The sequence below is a fragment of the Sinocyclocheilus grahami genome, unplaced genomic scaffold (assembly GCF_001515645.1).
Source record: "Sinocyclocheilus grahami isolate Dianchi unplaced genomic scaffold, SAMN03320097.WGS_v1.1 scaffold1630.1, whole genome shotgun sequence".
In the NCBI taxonomy this organism is placed as follows: Eukaryota; Metazoa; Chordata; class Actinopteri; order Cypriniformes; family Cyprinidae; genus Sinocyclocheilus; species Sinocyclocheilus grahami.
In genome coordinates, this window is record NW_015506809.1 from 37606 (window position 1) to 57596 (window position 19991).

Genomic DNA, 19991 nt, shown 5'->3' on the forward strand with positions numbered 1-19991 from the left:
ATTATTATTATTATTACTGCTTAAGCTTTAACCCTTTTTCCTATGCCAACTGTATGTGTGTGAGTGTGTGTATGTTAGACTAGTTTAAGTGTTTATGTAGTTAATAAAGTCTTACTTGTATCACACTTGAGGTTGTTCATTGTTTGAGTAGTATTGTACATTAAGAAAGTTATTTTCCTTAACCAGGAAATTAACGTTCTTAGAATTGACAGACAGTTGACACTGAGAGGTCAAGTAAATACTTACAGCGGATCTAGTTATTTATAATTAATTATAACAAGTTATAATTAATTATTAATATTTCCCCTTTGAGCTGATTCGCTACAGTGCTGACATATATATCGCCAGGCTTTTCTTTTTTTTTTTGGTAAGTTAGTTTAGTAGCTGGCCGGTACCTATGGTTGCATGAGCATTTCAGCACATTTCCGAAAGACGTGGAACTCACCGGTCTTGTTATAACAGTGCCATGACCGCACATACTGCGGTGAAGGCTCATGCAGCAGCGCTGTCTTGCACCATCTAAACGACCTAGTTGAGACACGTGCCTGTGAGGGGCATGTCTTCAAGAGGCTTAGTCATCTAATGGCTGCTCAGCCTTCTCCTCCTGTACAGCTAGAATGTGTGGTCCAGAAGAAGGAATATCCAGGTTGTAAAATCTTCCAAAAGTGTTCTGAGACGACCAGCCCGCCGCCGGACAAATGTCCTGAATAGACATACCTTGAACTCAGGCCCATGAAGATGCCAGACACTGGGTGGAATGGGCATGCACTCCCCATTGGGCAGTCAAGTCCTCGGGAAGCATAAGACAAGCGAACAGCTTCCACAATCCAGTATTACAGCCTCTGCTTCGACAGCGGCCCTTTCTTAGCACCCCCGAAGCAGACGAAAGCTGCTCCGAAGTTCAGAATTGGCTAGTTCTGTCTATGTAAGCACACAATGCACACACGGGGCACAAAGCATGCTTCTGTGACACTGAATCGGAGGCTGGGAGCTAAATTGACCTGTTTCCCTTACACTTGTATCATAATAACCTGAGCTTTGAATGGTGTTGAGAGCACTTTAGGTGTGTAGCCATGTTTGGGTGTGAGTCTGACCATGCATTTGTCTGGGCCAAACTGCATACAAGCACTGCTGACCAAGAGGGCATGTAGATCACCCACTTGCTTCCCGCATGCTAATGTGAGCAGTAGTGCCGTCGTAAATGAGAGCACTTTCAAGTTGCTTGATTCAGCTGGTTCAATGGGTGGGCCGGACAGTGCATTGAGCACTAATGACATGCCCCATACCGGCATCAGGTGAGGGCAGGGGGGATTCAGCTGCCTCACGCCCTGAAAAAAGCTTGTTACAAGAGAGTGTTTACCCACTGAGCAACCCTCCAACGTGTCATGAGAGGCAGCGATAGAGGGCACATAGACTTTTAGCATAGAGGGAGAGCTACCCGCATCTAGGCATTCTTGGTGGAAAGAGCAAGCGTAAAGGAGCAAGCACCATGCCAGGCTTTGCAGAGCACATGAACTATTGGAGAAATAGCACACCGCTGTATTCTCCATTCGGATCAGAGCGTGATGGTCTCTCATGAACAGGATAAATTCCTGCAGTGCTAAGTGTAGAGCTTCCATTTCTAGGCAGTTTATATGCTGGCGCTTCCAGTCAATCGTCCATGTCCCAAATGCTGGTCTGCCATCGCAGAGGCTTCCCCAAACTGACAGTGATGCATCTGTGGTAACCACTATTCCTCTGTCCACTCTGCCCATAGTGGTACCTTGTTTGTACATGACTATGTTGAGCCATGGCGTCAGCGCTTCGCGGCATAAGCACATTATGGCAAGGCACACCTGCCGTGGGACCCGACTCTTTTGCAGCAAGCCCAGGCGGCAGACAGTGGCTGCAGCTGCCATCAGTCTCGTTTTCAGAGGGACCAAAAGGGAAAGGGAAAAAAGGCCAGTGTATCGTGAATAGACTGAACCCTCTGAACAACCCATCCAATGCTTTGCAGGCTGCTCTGGGACTGCCCAGTCCAGTCCCATATGTGTTACAGCCTCGGTGAGAATGCTCTCATGAGCTCTGCGTCCAAAGAGGCAAGGGTGGAGCTAGACTCTTCTGTAACAGCCTCCGACCAGGCACACGGGTCAGAGGCTCTCATAGACATCGTATCGTGCTTCAGACAGAGGGCGGAAACTGTCCTCGGTGTAGGAGAGAAGAAGCTCTGACATGCCAAAGTGACGTGGGCATTAGGCCGATGTCAGCTCATCAGCAATGGCGGAGGGTGGGGCAGATGCAGAAGCCAACATGCCACCGTTGTGTACAATGGCAAGCCTCGAACGAAGGATCTTGATTGGAAGGGCCTCACAGGCTCTGCGATCCGATTATTCCAGTGCCGCCTCAGCGTGGGTGCAGCCCAAGCACAGCACACAGTCCATGTGCGCATCTGGAAACTCGATGGGCCCGCCACATACAGTATGCAGCATCCATGAAGAGACATCTAGCTTTTTTTCACCATAACACAGGAGGGGATTGCTTTCCACGTCGTCTGCTCTTGTTGCGCAAGTCAATGGTGAAACAGGTTCCAGATGAAGGAGAAAGATTCTGAGGTAAATTGGCACCCGATATCGCCTATATAGCGGCTGAGCCCGCCAATCAGGCAAATACTCAAACACTGTTGGCTATTGCAGAGTAATAGAGTGATTAAATTAGGCTTTAGCATTTTGGAGGAAAAGGATTCCCCATACGTAATGTCAAAAGACTGACTCGATAAGGGAACTGGCAGAGGGACAACAGGGGCAATAGGGACAGAGAATACACTTCACAAAGTCCAAAGACAAATACAGGGAATCTATGACATTTGCAACGTAATATTTCAGGTTGTTCTTATTTGTAGTAAATTTAGATAGCAATAATGTGCAGTTTGGTTAGAAGTAACACATCAGGTGTAATCCTATTTCCAGTTGGAGTGGGACCTGGAAAGCTGATTCATACTGTATATTACAATGAGCTGTGCTGAATTGATTGACAGAGGGAAAGAGAGATTACATAAGTAAGTCTGTTACCACTTTCAAAAATGCAGCACAGCAAAAACTATTTCTCAGGGGTTCAGTGGGGAATTCTGCAAATAAGATGGTTTGTGCATGCTGCAATAATCAGTGTGACGGGTATTAATAATTTGCTGGGGTGTTGGGACACTGAACAATAGCCCAGAACAGAAAGATGAATGGTCTAAGGCTCTGAGAACCTGATCAACGAGCAGCCAAAGCAGAATATTTACATAAGCAGAGACCTCGGAACAGACTGTCCTCTACAGATGCATTTTAAAGGCTTGTTTGATACTTCATGTGGGTCCTTGTGTTATGTACAGTAACAAAATCATAATAATCAAAATCAAATGGATGCACAAAGGAATTATTAATCACATATTCCAAACCAAGTCCATAGTTAAATCAAAGATTAAAATAAATACATCCCTGTCAGTTAATGAAAGAGATAACGAAAATCACTACCTCCAGAAAATTAATAACCAAAGTATTGACTCCTAAATCAATGCACAATATTCTTCATAAATATCAGTTTTTCCCTGAGGATCTGAAAAGGAATTTAAGATAAATGCCAAACAATTGTGAGCCTCGTATATTCTTTATTCCAGTAATCATTCATCCATTTGTCTTAGTGATAAAGGAATAGTTCAACCAAAATTAAAATGTAAAATCATAAATGTAAATATTTTGAAGAATGTCACAAAATGTCAACTGTATTATCACACAGCTCTGTATAAAGTTGGATATATACAGTGGGGGAAAAAAGTATTTAGTCAACCACCAATTGTGCAAGTTCTCCCACTTAAAAAGATGAGAGAGACCTGTAATTTTCATCATAGGTATACCTCAACTATGAGAGACAAAATGAGAAAAAAAAATCCCGAAAATCACATTGTAGGATTTTTAAAGAATTTATTTGCAAATTATGGTGGAAAATAAGTATTTGGTCAATAACAAAATTTCATCTCAATACTTTGTTATATACCCTTTACTTTATCCCAGTACATTCACGTAAAGCTATATATACTATGTAACAAATAAACTTTCTTTGTAACCATACCCAAATGGATGCACAAAGGAATTATTAATCACATATTCCAAACCAAGTCCATAGTTAAATCAAAGATTAAAATAAATACATCCCTGTCAGTTAATGAAAGAGATAACGAAAATCACTACCTCCAGAAAATTAATAACCAAATTACATAAACGTATATCAAATACCGATGAAACAATAGCACCACCAATGTCCAAATGGGAAATAGTATTGGCTTTCTCCCCCAGTCTCGACCTCTGGAAGGAAATCTGTAAAAACACCTTTTCTATGACCTTTTCTTCCATATGGATCTAGCATTTTATTTATTTTGGATATTAGTGATAAATGGATCCATTATTATGGAATCTCTTTGTTTACTTGATGACACCATAGAAGTCAATAATCTCTCAATATAAAAATCCACTCCTCATTTCTCTATCGTCAAGAAAATTATGTTAAACTGGAAATGATATATATATATATATAATCTTCTGCTGCAGACCAGAGTTCGACGCCCGAGTCCCTGAGCCACATGCGAGTGCCATCTCTTACCATGGAGTCAGGGTTTGCCAACATACCATCCCAGAGCTAAGGCCAGTTGCCACTTTAATCCCGAGGCCAGAGGCTATTACCAGTCCATCACTGGATCCCTTGGCTTCGCTGCTGGACTCCAGGCCTTTGACTCCTCCTTGGCTCTGTGCTCCCTCAGCTCCGCAGGGGCCCATCATCACTAAAGCTCCACCAGGCTCCCCTGTCCCTCTGGCTACACCTTGGTCTCTCGTCACCCTGGTTTCACCACGGACTTCTGGGCTTCTGGCAACACCTCAGCTCTTCACCCTTTCGGCTCCACCGGGATCCTCCTTCCCTCTGATTCCACCTTGGTCCTCGCTCCCTCTGGCGTTCCCCCATTCTGCCAGTACCTCATCACCCTGGTTTGTTGTCTCTGCAGTTCTGTGGAGAATTCTGCCTGTTCAGTCCCCTGTCATTTCTTGCCTTGTATTAGTGATGTGCAAGTATATATTCTCCTTGCATATCGTCTCTTAGCGGGTTAAAAGTATCTCCTTAACACCAGTGCAACTGTGACAGAAATGAGGAAAATTAGTACATAGTACATAATTAGTGTGTATATACAGTATCTCACAGAAGTGAGTACACCCCTCACATTTTTGTAAATATTTTATTATATCCGTTCATGTGACAACACTGAAGAAATTGCACTTTGCTAATGTGAGGGGTGTACTCACTTCTGTGAGATACTGTATATATATATATATATATATATATATATATATATATATATATATATTTATTTAAAATAGATCATGTTTATATCCTATTATTATGCTAGTTAAAACAGATTAATATTAGAATCTGAACAAAAAAAATCTATAAAACTAACCTATTAATATCTTTCTTTCCTTCTTATTTTCTCTCTATTTATTTGTAAATGGTGACACCAAATAGTGGCACCTTGTGGCACAAAATAGTGGCACAAAAATACCACCTTGGTGTTTCTCTCTCCTGTTTAACTTTACAACTCAATGCTAACTGAGAGGTTCTATGCAGGTACCACATATGAGTGACTGTTAAATGTGTTTCCTATGAAAAATATCTGTTATTTATAAGCAGGTGGTATCTGATTTTGGGGTAAAAGTCTTCTGAATGGATTATGAAAACAACATAAGAGTACAACTCATTGGCATCTGAACGCATTAAACAATAAATCAACACATACAGTGGGTACGGAAAGTATTCAGACCCCCTTAAATTTTTCACTCTTTGTTATATTGCAGCCATTTGCTAAAATCATTTAAGTTAATTTTTTTTCCTCATTAATGTACACACAGCACACCATATTGACAGAAAAACACAGAATTGTTGACATTTTTGCAGATTTATTAAAAAAGAAAAACTGAAATATCACATGGTCCTAAGTATTCAGACCCTTTGCTCAGTATTTAGTAGAAGCACCCTTTTGATCGAATACAGCCATGAGTCCATGGGATGTGCAAACGAATACACAGTATGGACCCATTTATGATTGTTTTACTTCTGTTGGAATATTATGTAGACAGCTGTCGACATAGGCATTAGAAAGAATGGTATCTTGAATATGCAGCCATTGTGCAGGAGTGGAATCGTGCAAGCTATGCCAAAACACAGCATCCTCCATGTAGACATACATTCTAGATCAGAAGTTTTAAGAGTACCACAAGGTCTCTTAAAAATTTGAAAGAAAAAATGATTTTACAAAATGTACCTTTAAGGCTTTCAAAGTTGTCAATCAAGTACTTTTAATGTACTTTTTAACAAACTGAACTTGTTTTTATTTTACTTTGTAAAAATAGGTTGTTCATGAGATTATGAATTTTTATTGGCAATCTGCCTACATGTCTATCTCCCCTTTGTTGTACCTTCAGTTTAAAAATAGTTTGTACTTAATATCTATTGATAAATCTATAATTTACTGTATAAATTTGAATTGAAATCATTTCTCTTCCTGTTTATACCAGCGAGTCAAGCCTGAGACCAGAAGAGGGTTAAATAAGAATCAAACCTTGTGGTCTTGACTTTTGTCATGAAATGTACAAGATTGTGGATTTGGTCTTGATCCTCTGGTCATGACTACAACACTGGTTTATACATTTATCATTGTGAGAAGACACTGTTAAATTAACGATACAAATGCCAGTTATTTAATTTAGCCAAAATAAAAATGTTTTGTGTATTTCCTCCCACCCTCACACAGTATGAATAAATGGGTCTGCATTAACATGTATAGCTTTCTTTACATCTCGACAAGCGGATCATCATACTTTAACTCAAAAAAATATAAAAACCCTACTAAAATGTTGCTAAAACTACATGGTATTTGGCACTTCACCACTGTAGGGCCTTTCAAAAATCTTCACCAGACTGGGGAAACTCCATGTTTAAGAGGAAGAAAGACAATATTAAGACACTTGCATAGAAAAAGATAAAAAATAATAATTTTAATAAAAAATACATTTATATATTTATATTATACACTATAAATTGTGCATAATTATGCTTCTTACACATTTAGGATATCAAGGTTCTAATTGTAAAGCTGTTCAGAGCAAACCTTTTGAGCACATGGGTAGACTAGACAGAAAAATAACTAATGAACATGAACAAGAACACTTTGTTACTGGGCAACTCACTTGTTTTCCTAAAACTATAACAGCATAAAGGTAAGACTAGGACTAGCTTCCACTCTGGACTAAATCTTCAGATGTTTAGCACTGTAGCAGGATGGTGTTTGTCATTGTAACAAATACTATAAGTCCCATTCTCAGATTGCTAGGATGTAGGAGAGGATGGTAGACAGCGTTCCATCATGAACACAGAAGCAGCATCTATGTGAAATCCACACATACGACACTGAGCATTCACAAAGCAAGGTTGCTAACAGTCAACACACAGCACTGTTACACTGCTATTCCGTTGTAGAGAGAAAAGGGTGTCTTACTTTTAACATCACTGTGGGTTAATTTGCATAAATTAGTCAGAATTGTGTTATTCATTGGTCGCTTTTCAAGCAGATCTATTTATATAGACAGGCAGGTTTAAAAAAAAAAAAAACTTACTGCAGAGTGTTATGATGCCATCAATGCCACATCATCACTGTATAACTTTATAGAAGCTACTATTTGAGACTAGTGCTGCTCCAGAAAACAATGAAAATAACATGTTATAAGATGTGCTTTGTGAAAAACAGTCAGTTGTCCAATTTAAAACAAGATTTGTGCTTTGGTGGTCTTTCTGATGCCTTTACTTTCAGATTGGAAGCAGCATTGTGCAAATCAACATAAAACGAGTTTTGTTACAGTTGGCTTAAAAGGAGTGATTCATAGTGATTCGTGAGCAAAGTACCGAAATAATAATACCAAACATGGCAGAGAGAGGGTCTTAAGTATGTCAACATGGGTGACAAAAGATGATAGTTCAACATGAAGGTTTTTAACATATACATAAATTCAACATATACACAACATTTGAACTAGGTCAGGATTCAAGATTTTATACGGTTACATGTGACCCACACAAAACAGATTAAATTAAAAAGGCAAATGTAAAACTGACAAATATCTGATAAAGACCAACTCAAATCAGATGTATATGTATAACCAAAACATCTGAAAATATATACATACTTAGAGGCTTTCATAAGCCTGTTTATTCACCTCTTGTTTGTAAAATTACAATGAAAATCACAAGCAGCACCTTGTTTCCATCTGTTGCTATCAACTGGAAAATAAAAAGCAGGTTCTTTAAATTTTGACCTGTGAACTCTGTATTGCACCCTAGAGAAAGCTTTCAGGAGCACAGTCACTGCCTCATGTATGCACGCACACACACACACACACACACACACACACACACACACAAGTCAGATCTGGAGGTAAAATGTGCTAGGATAGAGTCCTGGTTGGCCCTCAGTGTCCCCTCGGTGCTCTCAACATTCTTTTAGGGCATGGGGATTTTCCAATGCATCATAGTCTGCAAAAATGGAGAAAAAAAAGAAGAAGATTTGATATATAAAATTCACACAGCACTTCACAATAGATAGCTAAACTAATACATATGATATAATCAAAAACAGGAGACAGGAAAAATAGAAAAAAGAACATTTTTAAAATTTGCATTATAATTTAAAGCTACCCAAAAAAGCAAGGAAAGCATCTTGAAATGCAGTCCTGCACAAGCAAATAGTGAAAGAGTACAAGCTTTTTTTTATATATACTGGCGGCAATAAAAAAAAATGTGCTGACTTTGGAATAACACACACATGATTTTTTTTGTAGACTCAGTCCCCTGTCTGCAGGTTTTCTTATAGCAGAAGTGTCATCAACAGATTGCAACTGAGCACAGGAACTAAAATTAATTAAAACTAAGGATGAGCATGCCCTGAGGCATAATCGATATGTTTATTGACTGAAATTAATTTAATTAATCCAATATCTCTAGCTCCAGCTGTATGAACACAGATGCGTAAATGCTGCAGCAAATATGCTTTTTTCAATTAGCAGACCAGGTAATATACACAGCGATATGGATTAAAACAGCATTCACTTATCTTAGATGTGGATTTCAGATGTTCTGAAACACGCTGCAACAGTTTGATTTGCGAGCAGCGATGCTTAATTTGCTCCGAAGCAAGCTAAAAAGCTGCTGAATACTGAATACAGCTTATATAGGAATGGCGCGATAGGTGTCGTATTCCTATAGGTAGATGTGATCAGCTGAGAATCAGCTGATGCAAGCTTGACTCACGTGACCTGCCAGAACTAACGCTAAAGCTTAATTTAATCCAATATCTCTACAGGTATGATTTAAAAAACTGAAGTTTCAGGAAAACTTCCCACAGGGAAGGGGGATTCTTCAATTCCTCTGCTTTACCAGTTCAAGGGGTTGATTTCACCTTAGATTACAAACTGTTTGGATCATAGTATGAGCAGTTGTGAGGTGAATTAAATAGAGTAGGCCTGGCATAGAATCAGTGCACTGCAAATCCATTTTGGTCATTTGTTCAATGCAAATGGAAGAGTTGGGAATTGGGTACTAAGAACATAAGCTTTCTGGAAAGTGATAGGCTCGTTCTACAAATCAGCTATTTATGAGGAATACTGCACAACAATATCAAACAAATTTGGAGGTTAAATTAAGAGAGAAAGGCTATTTTAAGATTGGATCCAATAGTGGTCCATCCAAACTTTTTGCTAATACATGACTTAGAACAGTTTTTTTTCATAACAGAGTACACAGCACAAACCACGTGGAATATGATTTTTCAATTCAATCAGATTTGGGCCACTTCCATATGTTTTCCTAAATCCAATACAATAAATCCAAGTCTAAAGTTTTTTAATATGACCTCAGTCTGAACAGTCATATTGGGAATCATGTGAAATACATCACTTTAGATCCGTCACAATTCTGCTTTACAGGAGTATGGTATCAATTTGATGCCAAATGTATTATGATGAGAGAATTAAAGATGTACGTGATTCATGAAACTGAAGACACATGTAGAAAATATTTACGAAAAAAAGAAAAGCAAAATTATCCGAATTTTGAGCAAAATAATGTTTTCTTTTTCTATAGTAATCTGTTCTTTGCTTGTGATTCCAAATGTTGAGCTTTGAGTTTCATGCAGTGCAGTTTGGGTTTAACATCTCCATTGGTCCCCTATTTCTAGATTGAAGGTTCTTCCTAGCCATTAAACCAGTGTGGGGAGTGACGTCCGTACTGGGCAACTCTGACTTACTATGATGTGAATTTGTCTATATAGCTTCATTTGAGTTGAAACTTTCACCTATTCTGATTTATATAAGAGCTGAAGAGCCTCAAATTGCATTTACAGGCTCAAAGACATAGTTTGCCTTTGTTACCTAAATTCATCTACAAACATATCTACTTCAGTGCTTCAGTTGTACTTAAGTGAAAATGTATAAAACGATTTTATAGGAGATAATTTACTGTACTGCTACTTTCATTTTTGGTGTGAGAAGGATCCAACATTATAAAATAAACATTAATTAATTAAAATAATCACTATGATATACATAAAAATAATCACTATAAACTTATCATGAAACATCATAGGTTATATGTTCTGCTAGTTTTAGTAAAATCTGGGATCCCCAAATACGTGTGTAGCTGTCTAATGATGAAAGACCACAGCAATTTATTTATGGCCCTTTGCTTAATCTGCTAATGAGAAATTATTCAAATTGATATCAATAATAGACACTAAATCAGGTCATTACGTCATGCTATGTTTTCCACTAATATCGAGTTATTTAGGAACTTTTACTAGCTCTGAGAAAATATAAAATAGACAAATGTGTATCACTGACATTTTCTAGGTATGTTGATTACCTGTAATTGTACGGCAATCCAATACCTGTCACGTGTCCACATTCATCTATTCAGCTCATGTGATCACTAGGAATCCAAAGTCACATGGTAGTCATGTTATTGCCCACACTGATTTATTGGCTAGGAAGAACGGTCATTTAGGGCTGTGCGATTAATCAAAATTATAATAAAATTGCCATGTGAACATGCACGATTTCTCCACCAACCCCCTTACAGTGCAAGTCCACTGAGGTGGTGCAAGTGAGTGAAGCAGAGCGAGCATTTGCAGTTCATTCCTATGGGAGTTGTCCTTCTCGCCTGCGCTGAGAAAGTGTTGAAAGTGGCCAAAGGGTCAGGGATGCTCAACTTTACGCAAATATCAAGCAAAAAAACATCAGGCGCCAGCCAATCTTTGTGTGAAGCAGTAGTGACATTTGTCACCAGTGTTTAAAATATGCTGATTAAGTTCTTAAATTACATTGTTTACACATTGGATGTAGTTGTTGTATGCATGTTAAATATTGCAGTTAAATATTGGGACGTGTATTTCATTGTGAATTGGCAAGCTTTGTTTATTGTTTATTGAAATCACACTGTTTTTTTACTTTGGGCATTCAGAAAAGTTTGCATCTTTCCAACTGCACTGTATGTATGATGATTATATTGGTCACTTATAAGATCACTCCTTAAGGTCCACCAGGCCAGAATGAAGTGCTTGTCTGGTACACAAGTGATGCAACGCACAGGTCAAGTACCTGGTGAGACGCAGGAGGAGCCCGGCCTGGAGTCACCCCACAGTGCCCAGGCCCTCACGCACCACTAGATCGTTTCCAAGCCAGACTTTCAGAACATCGTCAGGTTAAGTGGCCCGCTGCTAATAAGGAAAATGAGTGGCACTACTTTGATGAGGATGTGGACAAGATTCTCCAAGTAACAGCCAGAGGGGATGCTGACCGGAGGTTGCAAGCAATGTGCTCAATAATTATCAACATAGCTGCTGAGAGATTTGGCCTGAAGGAGCAGTGTCCATCTAGTAGTGTTTCGGGACCAAATCATCGGCAGGAGAAGATCCAACAGTTGAGGCAGGAGCTCCGTGTGCTTAGAAGGCAGTTCAAGCAGGCAAATGAGGAGGATAAAGCTGCCCTGGCTGAGCTCCGGAACATCGTAAGGAGTAAACTCACTTTCACTCTTCGAGCTGAGTGGCACAGAAAGAGGGGCAAGGAGAGGGCTCGCAGACGGGCAGAGTCGCAAATCCCATCGGATTCACCAGGAGACTCCTCGGGCAGAAGCGTATCGAAGTCATCTGGAGGAGGGGAAAAGTGGCGCAGCAGTGGAGACATGCAGAGGGTGTCTGGATTCCGAAGGAGGAGAACTCAAGTAGCATCGAGCAGATCAGGGTCGATATTTTTTTGTGTCGTTGCCCGACGCATGACGGAGTTTCTCCGGCAGAATGAATACATTGACACCGCTGTTCAGAAAGGTGGGATCCCGAGAGTGCCAGGCTGTATAGAGCACACAGGAGTTATCACCCAGCTAATCCGGGAGGCTCGAAAAGGTGACAGGGACCTGGCAGTGCTGTGGCTCGACCTTGCCAACGCTTATGGGTCAATCCCGAACAAGCTGGTGGAAACCTCACTGATCCGACACCATGTTCCAGATAGAATCAGGGACCTCATTTTGAACTATTTACAGCTGCTTTAATTTGAGAGTCACCTCTGGATTAATAATATCAGCATTTCATAGGCTGGAGAAAGGAATAATCACAGGGTGTACTATCTATGTGATCTTGTTCGCTTTAGCTATGAATATGCTAGTTAAGTCAGCAGAGGTGGAATGCAGAGGCCCACTTACCCGGTCAGGTGTGCGACAGCCCCCTAATCAGAGCTTTTATGGACAATCTGACTGTAACCACAACATCCGTACCAGGCTGCAGATGGATCCTCCAACGCCTCATCAGTTGGGCCCAAATGGACTTTAAGCCAGCCAAGTCCCGATCCCTTGTGGTGAGGAAGGGAAACATAACCGATAAGTTCCGTTTCTCCCTCGGAGGAGTACAAATTCCGTCAATCACAGAGAAGGCAGCTAAGAGCCTGGGAAAAGTCTTCAACAACACACTTAGGGACACAGCCACACTCCGTGAAACTGGGAAGGAGATGGAAGACGCCAGATGCCTCCCCATTGAGGTTGGCTGCCGAGGGCTTGCCGGCCAGTCATTGTGCAGGGCCCTCAAGCTCTTGGGAATCAGGGGACTGCACAAGAATAAAGCCATCAGGAACATCATGGATGCCGCAGAGGAGGCATCAAGATGGCTGTGGATCAAAAGGAGCAATCCGTGGATTACACAAGCTACCTAGACACAAGTCGGGGACTGATCACCCCTGGCTGGGTCGCCTGGGTGAGGGTGTATGATGTTGAAAGACCCGAAACACACGATGACCCCAGGTAACATCACTGATGATGTGTTTAGGGTGCACCTGGAAGGTTTGTCAAATTAAATTAGGTCCTGTGGTCTGGAAAAAAAGCATAGATTAAATACACTCTCTACAGACACACTCCAAAGCAGAGGTCACATTTTGAGTGGCGTTCTGACTCTGCCTCTGTTCTCATTGTCAGTGTGCAATCAGAATGCAGTGAAACTATAAAAAAAAAAAAAGAGCGAACAAGAACACAATAAATTGGCCTAACGACAGAAGAAAGTACAAAAACCTTCCTGTCACAGTTCTAGTTTTTGTTATTTAGAGACCTTTCAGTCTAATTGATTTCCTTTTAAAAATTTCAAATTCTAACTCATAAGCACAGAAATGCATTTATGAATGTTAATTGTATAAGGAAATATTGTCTTAAAATCGTGAATTGAAATTGAAATACTCATCAAAAGAAACATGATAGTATTCTATCTATCTATCTATACCTGTTTTGCATTAAACTAGAATTGTAACATTTGGAATCACAAGCAAAGCATTGAGACCTGGGAACAATGAAAAACAAAGCTTGAGTAGGGGGAAAATCAAAGAGCAATTTGAAAAAGAAAAAAAAGTAATTTTGCTATTATTTATTTATTTTTCTGTAAAAATGTTCTCTGTCTCTTCAGCTGTATGATTCACAGCTTAAATGAACGTGTAAATGCTGTTTTTAGTGGCCTCCATGTTTTCAGAATTCAACACTAAGGCCTGCAGTGTGAACATAGTTAAAGACCACCCTACCTCAGCTTAACTGAGCCATAGGAATCTAACAGTTGTGTGCTGGCTAACTCCAAATTCCAGTCACACATCTCCAGAATCTTATGACACTCCACCCTTGTCTTCAGACCCAGACAGAAGAGCTGCTCCACCTGGGCACCAAAAGAAGGGAACAATGGATAAAAGTAATTTAACTCATTAGGTCCTCCAAGAACATTATGGTTCAGTCTCTGTATAAGTAACGTGCCAAAAACAGAGGAATAAGATTTACAATGTATTTTTGTGTCGGATTACTTATTACAATTAGATTACCCCTAACCAGCCAGTGAATCATGATTACTGTGATGACTGTTACCTTCAAGTAGTGTACAGCCTTCTGTACATTCCAGCTGTGATCCTGTAAAGCCGTCTGACATTCTTCAAGCGTTACTCCATGGACAGCCTCCTGCACCTAAACAGGGCAAATCCAATAACTATAAATCCATAGACAGCCCTTAAAGGAGTGGCTTTGGAATAATCAGAGATAGTAAAGTGAGTTCTGCAGTGCAAATCAACATTGTATTTAGCTTTTGACGTGACTGAATCAAGTTAAAATCTGTACATGTCTGCAAATGCAATAACATTGTTATTTGCACTGAGTGCATATAGCCTCTTCCTATAATTGTCATTATCTTCTGCCATCTTGGATACATTTTCTCATGTATCACGCTTACTACTATACAATCTGGGATCATCTTCACCCAAAATGAATGTTTAGATCAAGCAAGTAAGCCTTCATGATGGACAGTTTTTGCCTTAATGGAGTTATCCATGTAGAAAAGGTAAGTTTTGGAAAACTATGATCAGAACTATGGTACGCCTGCATGCCACAATATAAAGGATAATTACTCTGGTCACAAAGCAAGTTCCTACAATTAAGACACCACACAGTCAGCCAAAGCCACTCTTGAATAATTCTGCCATAAAAAGCACATGAGAGCTTATATTGGATGCATACACAAGTTTCAAGAAAACAACCAGTAATAACATGGATCGGTTTAATATAAATCTCCAAATCTCTTACCAGTTTGACTTTGTCATGGTTGCTGGTGCTGTCAGCCCTGTTAAATGAGCCATCAGAGCTTACTCGGCACAGGCTGAAAGAGTTCTTCAGCCCCCCTCTAAATCCAGAGCCCGTCAGACTGCTGTTGTTATTGGAGGAGAAATTGGACTTGAGATCCCCTTGTTGATGAATCATGGGCTTGACAGTGGCTGTGTTTACCTGCTTCTTTTCCTCACCCCTCTCTGCCTCTTTGAAGAACTTATCGTAGCGGTCCAGATACGGAGGCCTCTCAGGCAGGAGGTAGTAGTGCGTGTTGCTGACCTTCTTGCCATCACGTAGGATAGGCAGAATGCAGGGCACTTTGGCTGGGTCCTTATCTTTGCCCTGTGCCTGGATGACCTTGGGAGCAGCATATTTGGGATCGGAGGCAAAGCTCTGAGTGGTTGGCATTAGTTTAGCAGGTGAAGTGGAGAGGTAGGATGGGCCATAGATGGAGGAACCTGAGCAGAGGCTGCTGCGAGTCTGAGGGGAGCCCACGTGCGGACTTGGCGTGCGAGAGCCCGGCTGAGAGAGGGGATCTCGAGGGGGAATTTGGGGTGGACGCTCCTTATCATCCTCATTTCCAGAGATTGGAGACAGGTCACCAGACCAGCGAGCATAATCGCCACCTGCACGTTTGACTGGACGGGGTGGTATGGGGATACGTGGTGGTATCTGTGGTTTGTCCTCAGAAAAAGTTAGGACTATCTGGCGGTGTGGCTCCAGACCGGGGCTGGTAGAGCTCACAGGTACATTGAGGTGTCTCATACACTCCTGCTGCAGCTCTTGGAAGATCTCGGCAGACTGCGAGAAGGTGCTGGCATTGCTCTGCCTGCAGGGCAAAAATAAATTGTCTTCTACATGAGGCTTACACTCTCCAATGGGAGTGCAGGACATACGTGGAAAGCATAGTTCATCAGCTCCTCGTTCTGCACTGTTAATGGAGCTCACTTCAAAGTCATCCTCATCTTGTGCTACATCATCATAGGCTGGGGGTGGAGGGAGGGGCCGGGCATCCCAGTCCACCACTGGGGTAGGGTGAAGGGGGCGGGGTAGAGAGCGTGAGGGGCTCTGTGGAGGAGTTCTGTCTAAAATGTTCTCTGCTTCAAGTGCCAGTTTAGCCAGGGTTGGGATCTGAAGCTCCACCACAGGAGAGGGTGAAGGTGTGGCCGTTGGAAACTCTTCTCCAAAGTCTATGAGAGAGACTTCTGTGGGAGTGCTGCCCCCTGGAGTCCGCACACTGTATGTGGAGCGATCACCTAATTTGGTAGCACAGACCCAGGCAGCTGGTTTGAGCTTAAGGCCCTTCTTCTTCAAAGAGAGCTGCCGAAGGCCTGATGAAGTTTGGTCCTCATCCTCAGCAACAGCATCGTAGGAGGGTTCTAGTCACATGACAAAAAAATTTTTTTTAAACAAATGTTTGCTGAAATGTCTGTTGAGCTTTAAATTGTAATTGTAATTTAATGACAGGAACTGTAAAATAGAATAAATATTTTTCGGGGTTAAAATAGAAAACACTGAGCACACATTAGAACAGCCATGTACTGTAGGTACAGTATATCTCGCATTCCTCCAGAGAAACTAATGAACACTAACATGTCTCATAGTGTGTCTAAGTGATTCTATAAAGGTCTAGGTTATGTAGGTTAATATGGTCTCACTGAGACAGGTAACAACTGCCACCGACATGAACAGAAATGCTAACTGACAGAAATCTTTGGCTTCTACATACAAAAATGGTGGTTCAGTCTTCAACTACAAGGGTTTGTGACACTCCTGCCGGTATCTACAAATTATTGTTTGATCTCAAACTAAATGTTTTTGTGAAAAATAAAAAGGACCCACTTTATATTAAGTGCCCTTAATAACTATGTACTTACATTTAAATTAATAATTTGGTACAATGCACTTATTGTGTACATACATGTTTTTACACTGTACTTATATTTTAAAAATACCTGCATGTAATTACATCTGTAATTAATTTCTGTAATTACATTTATAATTACACAGTTGACCCATCCCTTACACCTTAACCCACCCTTAAACCTACCCATACCAACAAACATTTCCCTAACCTTACCCATATCCCACCTCAATAGCAGCAAAAGTGTTTTGCAATACAATATGAACACAATAAGTACATTGTACTTAATTTCTGATGTAAGTACATAGTAGTTAAGGCCACTTAATATAAAGTGTGGCCAATAAAATAATTAAATAAAAAAGGAAAACCATGTAGTAGAACATGTAGCAACATAGTTTTGTCATCGTTCAACTTTCAAGTCGATGAAATGCGAACCGGTTCTTAGAGAGGTTTGCAGATCCCTTGCAGAGTAGCAGCTCTGTAATCAGCATCATTTTGGTAAAAAAATGGATATTATGGGACCGGCTGTTTACCATATGTCATGTCAGTGCATGAGACCACAGCAAACACATTACAAACAGATAACTAAAAAACTGGAGCAATTAAGAAAGAAACAGAAGGAGTGAAAGAGCAAATACAAATGCATACAATACAGATGTGCTGTACCTTTGAAGATGGGTGCTATGAGAGAACAGAGGGGGCATGAGCAATTTTAAACTGAACTGAGGATCCACACTTACTCTTAACCAACAAAGATGGCTGAAGGGGCCGAGGGGGAGGCTCCTCTGCAGAGCAAGCAAGCAAGTTAAAGATAGCATATGCAAAAGAGCAGGTTGGAAAAGAAAAAAAAACATAATAAGAACAATAAGTACATAACAGAGAGAGAAGAAAGAAGCATAAAGCACGAGGACCTGTATTAAAGGTTTGAGAGGTTGGAGTTATTTTTTTAATCAGTAGTTTCAAGTCAGGTTTTGGATTACAGGGTTCCCACACTTTTTGACCAATAAATTACTTTACATAATTTATTATTTCTACATAAGCATTTAAATGATTTAACTGATTTGCCAGTAAATCATTCAGACCACTCTCAGATAAGTAGTTTACTTGTTTTGTTCTAAATGGAGAAAATCATTCAAATGTTTCTTCCACTTAGTTACACTCTTTTGTGAACTGCCTCCTCATTGGTTACAATGTCTATTAACCATTTCTGTTCTGGGTTTTAGCTCATAGCGGCATTTACAAATTTGAGTGAGAAGAAACATTTCTTATAAATAAAACAGTTGTGTTGCCTAATATTTTTGTTGAATCTGTGATACATTTTTTTTTTACATTACATGATTTCTTCAGGCCTGAAAACACCATTTTAAAATACCTTAACATTTCTAGTTTTTCTATGACCATGGGAAGCATGTTTAATAATGTTTGCACTTTACTAATTGAAAGACATGTGCTCACTCTTAGTACGTCCAGGGAGTTGAGTTGGTCTGGCAGAGTTCAGCTCCAGCCCCAGCACATCTGGAGGATCCATGGGATTCCCAAGATAAAGACTGCAAAAGAAACAGAATGACAAAAGCTTTTAGCAGCCCATCAGTGTATATAGGAGACCATTTCTTAGACCTAAGTTGAGAAAAACAGGCTCTGGAACTCTGCCAAATGAAGATTTAATGACACTGTACAACCAAAGTAATAAAAAAGACATTTCAGATTTTAACAGCAGCCCTCATATTTCTGGATGTTTTATGGAGGTATTTACAGCTGTGATATCAGTTGATGCAGCCAAGTTTATGGCAGAGATAGAGTGTACTGTGTTCTACTGCCACCTTGTGCTGATGAAGTAAAGTGCTTATATGCTGTCCTTGTGTGCAAAGGCTTGGGTTGTGGCTTCATGTTAGTGAATGTAGCAATTTACTTATTGGCCATGACAGAAGTAACTGTCCATCCAGTGGACAGGCCCTCTAGTATACACAGTTACACTTTGCATGCTAGTCCTCACTACAAACAAACAAGTTAGGTATTATTTCCTCATTCATCTCAGGGAGCCCTACTCTGATCTGTATTAATGTGGCATTTATTAAAATGTGGGAGGTTAGCAGAACATAAACATGTTTTGTGAGATCACTGGTTACATAACACATAAAAACCAACAGACATGCGTTTAAACAAGCGATTGACTGATACATCGGTCAGCCAATGGTACAATTAATCAGCCAAAGTTAAGTCGATAATTGACTGTGTGGCCAATAAATACTTAAGCTCTCAAAAATTAACATACATAAGAAGTACTCCTTAAAAACTGCCACTAGCATTTGAAAAAAAAACACTGGAGAACCATCAATTAAAACTCATTATTTCAGAGAATACAGTAAAAACTACAGAAATTACAGAATGTACATGTGAGATTACATTTAAGAGACTCACTCATCGATCCTGTCAGGAAAGCCCCAGCAGCGGTGAGGGTTAGTGTCTCCATGGCCCGTGTGAATAAAGCTGTTCTTCAGTGGACGGCTTATGTCATGGGCAGAAAGACCTGCCACTGACGTGACTGTGTTCCTGGGAAACTGACCAACCTTTAGGGTACGCTTGTTCTGACCTCTCCACCAGTAGTTCTCTGCCCTGCAGGACACACAGAGACCGTTTAAAGACAAAAACATAGGATCTCTCTTATTTGGCTACTTCATTAAAGAGGGCTGGGAACTGAGAACTAGTTCTTATTCGTTTTTTTATTCGTTCTTGAACAGTTTTTGCAACCAGTATTGAATGATTCCCAAAGGAGTGAATCATATGAGCAGATTCTTGTTAGTAAATCAATAGCACTGAACCAGTCTGAGAAATTATAGAACCAGAATTAAATTCATTACAATTCCCATCTCTAGGTCTAGACCAGATTTCCAAGAGGGCCTCAAGATGACTTCAA

The 19991-nt window shown here is 40.3% G+C and overlaps 1 protein-coding gene across 6 annotated transcripts in view; it reads right to left on the minus strand.

The window, feature by feature from the left end:
* Nucleotides 1-7121: 7121 nt before the first annotated feature.
* The window catches only part of LOC107571661 (activated CDC42 kinase 1-like), a 98280-nt gene continuing 85410 nt past the window's right edge, over nt 7122-19991 (minus strand). For 5 of the 6 annotated variants that reach the window (XM_016257996.1, XM_016257994.1, XM_016257991.1 and 2 more), the window contains 7 exons: nt 19496-19690; nt 18533-18624; nt 17818-17862; nt 15193-16592; nt 14485-14580; nt 14154-14281; nt 7122-8589 (listed from right to left, as the gene is read on the minus strand). In XM_016257996.1, the coding sequence (XP_016113482.1) occupies nt 8583-8589; nt 14154-14281; nt 14485-14580; nt 15193-16592; nt 17818-17862; nt 18533-18624; nt 19496-19690 (1963 nt within the window). In that variant the 3' untranslated portion in view covers nt 7122-8582. The remainder of the gene's footprint in view (nt 8590-14153; nt 14282-14484; nt 14581-15192; nt 16593-17817; nt 17863-18532; nt 18625-19495; nt 19691-19991) is intronic. The other variant, XM_016257992.1, reaches the window with a different exon arrangement.